The sequence below is a fragment of the Mus caroli genome, chromosome 15 (genome assembly GCF_900094665.2).
Source record: "Mus caroli chromosome 15, CAROLI_EIJ_v1.1, whole genome shotgun sequence".
Classification (NCBI taxonomy): domain Eukaryota; kingdom Metazoa; phylum Chordata; class Mammalia; order Rodentia; family Muridae; genus Mus; species Mus caroli.
Window position 1 is genome coordinate 49,768,593 of NC_034584.1, and position 9,625 is coordinate 49,778,217.

The 9,625-nt window shown below is 41.2% G+C and overlaps 1 protein-coding gene across 1 annotated transcript in view; it reads left to right on the forward strand.

Moving 5' to 3' along the window:
• Mtbp (MDM2 binding protein) overlaps nucleotides 1-9,625 on the forward strand; it is a 64,577-nt gene that overhangs the window by 51,970 nt on the left and 2,982 nt on the right. The window contains exons 18-20 of the mRNA XM_021183877.2: nucleotides 3,547-3,813; nucleotides 5,954-6,191; nucleotides 6,910-7,023. Coding sequence (XP_021039536.1) covers nucleotides 3,547-3,813; nucleotides 5,954-6,191; nucleotides 6,910-7,023 — 619 coding nt within the window. The remainder of the gene's footprint in view (nucleotides 1-3,546; nucleotides 3,814-5,953; nucleotides 6,192-6,909; nucleotides 7,024-9,625) is intronic.

Genomic DNA, 9,625 nt, shown 5'->3' on the forward strand with positions numbered 1-9,625 from the left:
CTCCCCTCCCCTCCCCTCCCCTCCTCTCTTCTTTTCTTTCTTTCTTTAAGACAAGGTCTCATATAGCCCAGGCCAGCTTAGATTTTCTCTGTAGACCTGGCTGATCTCATAGAGATCCACCTGCTACTACCTCCCTAGTTCAGGGAGTAAAGATGTGCACCAGCATGCCCAGAGCCCGTGTTTTTAAATTTATATTTAAAATCCCGTTCCTTATGACCTAGAAAGTTCTGCTCCTTAATTTTGGTAGGTTTAGAGCCCTCTATTTTACTTAATAGTCTTGAATACCTATACAATGATCCTAATCTATAATGAAACTTAAGTGGGAGTTCAATATAGATAGTTTGCATGTAACTCACATCTGAGGGTGGAACCCAGTAGGAACTGTTTATATTATCAGAGACGGAGTGTCCATGCTAAGCAAAGCAGTGCTAGTGATGTCTGCCTTGCTGCACTGACACACCCCCCAGGACACAGATGCCTTGCTGCACCGACACACACCCCAGGACACAGGTGCCTTGCTGCACCGACACACACCCCAGGACACAGGTGCTTTTTGCTTCATTGGCCCTAGAAGCTCACGGAAGCACTGCTTTGAGTGAAACATTAATACTTGCATCATAATATCTGGCTGGAGTGCCTGTCATATGACCACATGGTAGATTGTGTTTCCACAAGTAATTTACTTTTGTTTATCTTGTGCTTCATTTTTGTATTGTCTCTTGATTTAATTTAATAAGAAAAGTATTAATGGTACATCTGATTTTATAAACAATATGTTCGTCATGTTCATTTATTAAAATATTAATGAATACTTGCTTGTGCATTACTGTCCTAAACCCTTATGGTATTTTATTTACAGTATCATGAGCTGCATTTATCACAGCTTTACTGGCTTAGTGTGGATTACTATTGCTATAAAACACCGTGACCAAAACCACGTTAGCGAGGAGGAGTAGAAGGGCTTTATTTGGGTTATGATTCCACATCCATAGTCCATCACTGAAGGGAGTTAGGACAGGAACTCACATGGGGCGAGGATCTAAGGGTGCTGCTTACTTGCTTGCTCCTCATGGCTTGCTCACCCTGATTTCTTATGGAACCCAGGGCAATCTGCCCAGAGGTGGCCCCACCCATAATGGTCTGGGCCCTCCTGCATCACTCACTACTTAAGAAACTGATCGACAGGCTTACCTGTAGCTCCATCTTATGGAGGCATTTTCTTAATTGGAGTTTTCTCCTCTCAGATGACTTTAGCTTATGTCAGGTTGACATAAAACTCACCAGCACAGCAGCCATAAAACATTTAGCTATTCTTATGTAGAAAATACGAAACTGTTAATCATTTGTCCAACAGTAAATATTTCCCTGACATCAGATATGTACCTTGTATTCTGTGTCTCTCCTTTACCGTGTCACTTTGTCTTAAAGGGCATTTTAATGACAGCACAGGGAGCTTGTGCACAGTGTATGATTCAGTTGAAGGGCATTGGGAGTACCTAGAATTATAAGGCAGTTAAAAGTCTACATCTTAGAAACAAAACATGATAGAACGAAAATACCTGTATAATCATAGGATAGTTTTCTCTCTAAACAGTTCAATATACAGGCTCATCACATATTGCATTGCTTCTTGCCCAGAGTCTGCACAAATTCATGGTTCTTAATATTACTGTATATTTTATTTATATCCCCGGACAGAGTATGAGTAACCTCAGAGTTATTGCTGTTCCCCCCCCCCCCCCCCCCCCGCACACACACACAAAATAAGCTAAACCAAAGGCTAGAGAAAGAATCAAACATCAGGATCCGTGATCTAAACCCACTCTTTTGCCTGTCAGTCCTCTGACTGAAGCACTGATTGCTAATAGTTCAAGTTTAGACCAGGGTTCCTCCACTCTACACTACTGCACTTTAGGGTCACCGAAGCAGCTTTGAATTTCCACTGTATATGTAAGATATATAACACCATGTTATTGCATCTCTGCAGAGTGACATGATTACTACAGTCAAGCTAACATAGCTACACCTCACACAGTTACTTCTGTTTGCCATGTGTAATAAGCACTGGAAGTCTAATGCTAGGAAATTTGCAGAGTAGAACGCACACGGTTTCCTCCTGCTATACATTAGAACTCTAGATTTATTCATTCTACAGGACTCAGTCATTTTTGACCCTTGGACTAACAACACTGTCTCTCTCCTAACAATGACCTCTATTCTGCCAGCTGTTCTGTATATTCTCTTTTTGTCTTAGAATCATCTTTAAACCCTTTTTGGAAGTGCTAGTGACGGAGTTAGGGTGTGTGGTATATATGTTCAGGTTTCCAGTGGATTATAAGCTCTATCTGCATTGACTAGAACAAGATGACCCTTCTTCCTTAACCTCAGGGATGTCACACTAGTAACTAAATGGTTACTCGGGCTCTGCAGTCATCAACTGCAGTTTACCTTCTGATTATGCTCCATGTGACTGGTGTGCTGTAAGGGGCACAGTGGTAGAGGGTAAATCCGGGGATGATGGAGGCAGCCTTGTCCATTTGGTGGCCACTGAATGTTTTGAAGTCTGACCCTAGTACACCACTCACAAATAATCCTGATAGGGCCTCCTTCCATAAGTACTTCAAATCACATTTTCACACTAGGCAGCAGAAGCATAAAATAATCTGCCCGAATTCACATAGCTAATAGGTAACGGAACCAGGACTTAAATCCATATAACTCTATGGTCTATAATCTTTGAAATAAAGTTCTGAAAGCCTCATCAGGCTATCCGGTGTCTTAAGAATTGATATGTTCCTTGGGAGATGAACTCTGGTATTAGGGACCATGTTAGACTCCTTTTACAGTGGAAAGGACAGTTGACAAAGGTTTGTGTCTGGTGAAGTCATTTGTGGTCCTTGATGCAGTTACAGAAAGGGGAGGATGTGGAGAGCTTTGCAAGGCCATCGATGCTTTCCCTGCATGCTTCTCTGTTGTGCTTGGCATGGGATTTTGAGTCCAGAAGCAGTTGCACAGCTAATACGTCATTGACTCGCTGGATTAGGTTAATCCAGAGCCCAGATATACAGGCAACCAACACGTTTAAAAGAAAATCTGTAATAGGTGACAAGTGAATTTCAGTGTTGAATACTGTTATACCAATAAATCTTTATGCGGACAGCGAACTCGCCCTTTCCAGCAGAGTCAGCATTTCCCATAGTTGTATCCCCATCATGCTGAGAAGTCAGGGGTGGCTAGAGTTTTAAGAGGCATTAAAACAGCAGCCATGCCAGTTTGGACATAATCCAAAGGATGAACTGAATCTCTAGCCACAGAACTGCAGTCGAAGAGGAATTAGATTGTACTTCACATTCGTAAATCTTTTTGTCCAATAGCAGACTAGAAAAAAATGTGAGCTGCCGAGAAGTAGGCCATTCAGTCAACTTTCTAACAATTGTTAGGGAACTAGGCAAGTTTTAAGAGAGTGCCTTGCTGTTTTCTTTTAGAAAGGGAAAAAGGCCCCATTGTTCTCCGGAATTTGATTTCAATGCTCTTTTCTCATTTTAGATATTGCCTGGATGACCAAAAAGCTTTAGAAAGAGATGGGGGATTTTCTGAACTTCAGTCTCGCCTTATTCGGTACGAGACGCAGACCACCTGCACCAGAGACAGTTTTCCAGTCCCCACCGTGCTGAGTCCTCTTCCGTCCCCTGCAGTTCTGTCAGAGCCTCAGAGTGTCCCTGAAGGAGAAGCACCGCAAGGCGAACTGCGGACTGAAGTTTCTGGATTGAAGCGGAGATCTAAAGACCCCAGCTGCCTGTACCCCCAGAAAAGGTGACCTGTCGAGTCCACAGGGACAGTGTCTCCAGAGAAGTATCTTGTTCTCTGAGAGGATTGCCTTTCATGTCTGCCTCAGATTTTTATGCTGCTGACTGCATGGGTTTCTAGGTTCATTCCTTCATAGTAGGAAGTTCGTTTGTATTTTGAGTACTCAACTGGTTTTGCTTCTAAGGTGTAAAAAGAAATGACTTGGAAAAGCCAAGAGCTTTTGCTTTCTGTGCTGATGCTCAGCCCATCAGCACAGTGGGAGTGTGAAGCTGTCAAGTTAAGAGCGCTAGAGGTGCCCCCAGTAGGTGAAGGCTCAGCTGCCCTTTGAAGATGATAGTTGAGGGTGGAAAATTTTGTTAACTCTCTCTCTGCTCCTTCTCTTATTTGCATTGGCCTTCAACCAAGAGGCTTCATGGGGCCCCATTTAAAAAACCACTCATTACATGTAAATAAAGCTTCAAAGTGTTAGTACATTTTATGGAACTTTCCAAGACACTTTGTTTTGCTAGTCAAGTAGTCCAAATATATTAGAATTTAGATGTTGATAAAATAAATACTGAATTTATAGATCTATAGACCATGTGTTAGATTTAGCCCTGGGCATAAAATATGTTGTAAGTTCTGAGTACACTTAAGCCTTTAAAATAACTATAAAATGTGTAGAAACAAACCTTTGAAGATCGTTTGAATAGGTGAAAATACGAATATGCTGTTTCCTGCTATGAAATAGCTAAATGATTTTTATGACAACTTTGTTAGTTCATGGCATTTTTTATGTCTGATTAAGTTGCAAAGCAAAGGCGTTAAAAAGATTTATATTCGGACAAAGTATACTGTATACTATAGTGGACAAAGTATACTGTGTACTATAGTGGACAGAGTATACTGTATACTATAGTGGACAAAGTATACTGTATACTATCATGGACAAAGTATACTGTGTACTATAGTGGACAGAGTATACTGTATACTATAGTGGACAAAGTATACTGTATACTATCGTGGACAAAGTATACTGTGTACTATAGTGGACAGAGTATACTGTATACTATAGTGGACAAAGTATACTGTATACTATCGTGGACAAAGTATACTGTATACTATTGTGGACAAAGTATACTGTATACTATTGTGGACAAAGTATACTGTGTACTATAGTGGACAAAGTATACTGTGTACTATAGTGGACAAAGTATACTGTGTACTATAGTGGACAAAGTATACTGTGTACTATAGTGGACAAAGTATGCTGTATACTATAGTGTACAGTGGCCTGAGAGGGGCAGAAGGATGGTTCTGATGTCTGCTTTGAAAAAGGAAAACATTTCTGCGTCATTGTAGAAGCAATATAAATGATTTAGAAAGACTGAAATAAGAATCATTTTTTTGTTTTACTTGTATTTGCTTTTAGTTACTTATTTTGCACAAATCGTTGCACAGGTATAGCACAAAGGCTTGTGGTTTCTTTCGTCACATTCTTTAGTGAAGGGTATGAGTGCTTCCTAGGGTACTAAGTGTATAAATAGAGGAATCCTAATATTGCTCATTACGTTCCTTGTTAGCTTGAATTCTAGTTATCACTCGCCTTCTCTTTTAGCACTGCCCTAACTACTTTTCTGTTGTTCTGATAAAATACCCTGACAGAAGCAATGTCAAAAAGAAAAGGCTTATCCACCTCACAGTTGAGGTCTACAGTCCTTCATGGCAGGGAGGTCAGTGTGGTAAGATGGAGAAGCAGTGCACTTACCACATCCACACGCAGAAGCAGAGAGCAATCCATGCAAATTGCTGCTCAGCTCCCATACACAGTCTAGCATGCCATGGAGACGGAGAGGGAGGGGCCCACTCACGGTAAGATGGGTCTTTCCACAGCAATTAGTGCAGTCATGATAACCCACCACAGGCACGCTCAGAGGCCATCTGTCCGGAGAGGCTAGATTCTGTCAAGTTGACAGCACTATCACAGGGCATAAGCACAGAACTAGGAACAACTTCATTCTTTGGTGTCGGTTATTTTATTATGCAAATTAGCAAGAGATTTTAGTTTTCTTGGATTTGTGTTTAAATGAAAATAGTTGTGACATTTAAAGTGAAAAGTAGGCTCCATTGTTGATTCATTTCATTTGTACTTTTTCCCTCCTTACAGACTTACGAAATCAGAAAGTTCGGATTGTTTGCCTTCTCAAGCAGGTTGCAATGGTAATCATGACCATCACACGGGGAAACCCAGGAAGCCTCAGGCAGAGCGCTGTGTGCCAGGGCTTCCACTGCCTGGTCGGGAAGCTTCCAAAGACACCGCAAAGACCAGTTCAGGACAAAAACGAGCACACGTATCAAAATCATCCAAGCAAATCAAGGAATCACGGTCCCAGAAACACACACGGGTAACGACTTCCTGCTTTCTCACTTCTGCATGAAAAGAAACCTCAGTGTGTGATTTAAAAAAAAAAAAGAAAAAAGAAAACCATATGCCTAATGGGTTTATGAAGAATAAAATAACATTCAAAACCTAAGATCATCAGATGGTAAAAGCATGGTGAAGCCTGGAGCTCGCAGGTAGACCAATCGCCTAGCGTGTGTGAAGCCATGAGTTCAGTAGACAGTATGGCTAGAAAAGAAACTCCATGAGGAGAACCTGGGGATGGGGTGTGAGGGACACAAAGTAGACAGGGCTTGATTGTTTATTGTAAAAGTTGGCATGTCAGTGCAGCAAAACAGGAACGTTATAAAGGTACCCTCTTGATTTTCCATGATTGAAATCTTTCTTCTAAAGATTTCCCTGCAGTGTAAAACTTGGCGTTCAGATTTCAGGTCACAGCTCATGATTTCAATTCCTTCCCCCAAGTTACACTAGGCATTTTCCTGCTGGACCTGAGTCCTGAGACACAGGTGAGCATGGAGGTGTCACAGGCTGAGTCCTGAGACATGAGTGAGCATGGAGGTGTCACAGGCTGCTTTTTTTCTCAACTGTTTTGTCAGAACAACCATATTTATCTTTAGTATAGGCAAATGACTATATAATTCACAATTCATTTATCATCAAAACTGAAACAGTTGTGCCATTTCTGAGAAATATCAGCCAGGTGTTCCTTTCTGTTGAAGATGCTGAAGGAGGTGGTAACAGATACCTTGAAGAGGCACTACATCACGGAGGCCCATGAGAGCTTCACGGCCTGCAGCCAGAGACTCTTCGACATCTCCAAGTTCTACCTGAAGGTGTGGTGTCTTCCCTACTCACCATTGGGTTTATTTCATGTTCTGATGTCTGTTAGGTGTGTGCATATAGGTTTTATATCATCTGTTTACACTTGCTGCCAGGCCACTTTAAAGAAAGGCAGTGAAACCGCCTTACATTTGCTTTATTGGACATTAGCCTTTTGTATAGCAAGCTGCTTCAATCAGAGGCCTTAGTGTTTTTCCTAACAGGCCTTTTACTAAGGCAGAGCTTTAGCATTAATTGGTAATTATTTTATGATTAAGCTAAATGGTGAGTATAGTGTTTTATTACAAAAAGTAATAAAGAGGCAGCTGTTACTTTGGGCCAGATGTCAGGAGTCGGGTTGGGGTGAGGGACTGCTCAGGTGATCATTTTCCTTATTTTCTTTTCAAATCATGTGCTTTTGTGTGCTGTGAATGTGTGGTATATTGTGCATGCACTCATAGGCCAAAAATGAATAGCAAGACAGAGTCTCCGAATAACTTGGAATCTTGCCGTTTGGCTGTCATGGCTAGTCACTGAGCTCCCAGGATCCTCCTGGCTCCACCTTCCAGCTCTGAGGTTAGAGGAATACACAGCTACGCATGGTTTTTTTCCATCTGGGCTAAGGATTTGAACTCAGGTCCTTGTGCTTACACAATAGGCATTCTGTCCCACTGAGCTTCTCCCAGCCCCTAGATGACAGTTGGATGTCAGCTTTCTGAAACTTGGGTGCTCTTTGATCTTCTGTCTGAGACCTAAACAGCAAGCAGAAGTAGGTCTTGGGGTAAAATTACAGGACTGACACATGCATTCAGTACTCCCTTTTAAGTCTGCTTAAGACGGGCAGCATCACTACAAAAAGCAAGTGGAGAAAGGTAAGAAAAAATATATATCTTGTTGAGTATTTTAAAAAGCACATGAAAGCACGCGCAGAGTAAAGGAAGTTATGAGAAGCCTACCTTGTTTCTACACGAAATACCAGTAAGGCCGGTGCTGCTTCAGCCAGCAGAAGCTAGAGGAGGTAGAGGAACTAAACGAACCACAGTGTGTGACCTTCTTCCACAGTGTGACTACAGGGCCTTTGAACAGTTCTGTGCCCACACCTCTGACAGTAAAGTCTCAGAGTAAAGTGGGTGGCAGTGAGAAGCCAGCTGGTCATCTGGTCCCCTTCCTTGTAAAGCCACCAAACTCGGCACTCACGGCTCCCATATTTTCAGTGTCTCTAAGTAGAAGAGGACAGCGAAGGACTAGCAGACTGTGCGCACAACTTCTGACTCAAGGGAAGCCAAAATGTAAAGAGAACTCCGAAAGGTAGAGAGTGGGAGAAAAGTTATAAACACTAGAATTCACCCAGAAATAAAACCATGCCCATAAAACTAGAACTACATGCTGTCACCAAAACACACAGAGAATACAAAGGCTCCTCTCAGTTAAAGGTGTGAGGAAACCGATTTAATGGAAATGCTGCACAGCTCAGCTGGAGATTTTTTACAAATAGTAAGAAATAAAGGAGAAGAACTCTAGAAAGAGAAAATGTAGGCTAGATCCAGAAGACCCTCTACTGATAATAGGAGGGAGCTTCAAAGATAGAGACTGTGGGAGAGAAATTGTCAAAAATAAAGCAATGCTTTCATTAGAGACTCACTCACCTCCTGACACTGTATTTTCTTTGAGACTGTTGCAAATGGGCAGTGTCCATGATCTCAGGTGTGTGTTTATGGTTGAGGTATAGAAAAGCTACTGATGCACAAGTAGATTCTAGAGCCTGCCACGTTGTTGAATTTGTTGTTCCTAGAAGTTTTCTGGTAAAATTTTTAGAATCTCTTCTGTATGATATGTCATCTGCAATTACTGATCCTTGGACTAATCTTGTCCCCTCTGTATCCAAAGGTTTCCTTCTCTTTTCTTATTGCTCTGGCTATGTCTTCCTTCCAACACAGTCTTAAAAAGGAGTCAGGATAATGGACAGCCCTGTCTCGGTCCTGAGATCTTTGGGGTTGCTTCAAGTTTTTCTTCACTTAGATGATGTTGGTGTGAGTTTCTCTTGTAGAGCTTTTGTTATAGTGAAGTATGTTCCCTCCTTTCTTTAGGACTTTTATCATGAAGGCATGTTACATTTTGTCAGAAGCTTTTTCTGTGTCTTTTGTTTTTATGTCCATTTTGTTGAACTGTCCCTGTATCTCAGTGATGAAGCCACCTTTAACCCTAGTGGATAATATTCTTGATATATGTCTGTATTTGGGTTGTAGGCATTTTGTTGAGTGTTTTTGATCTACATTTCTCAGGGAGATTGACCGTAGTTCTCATTGTTCTCTGGTTGGGTGTCGGAGAGAGATAGATGAGCTTCACTGGAGGAATTTGAGAGTGATCTTTCTGTTAATGGTTTCTTTGTTTGTTTTTGGTTGTTGTTATTTGTTTGTTTTTATTTTTAATAGTTTATAAAAGTCTGGCTATAGATATTTTAGTCTGATAGAATTTTGCTGTGAATCTAATCAGGCTCAGGACTTTTGTGTTTCTAGTTCAGTGTGTTAGAGATCTATTTAGGGTATCCATCTCTTCCTGTTTTAATTTGGTGATGAAGTCTTTTTTTTTTTTTTTTTTTTTTTTTTTTTTTTTTTT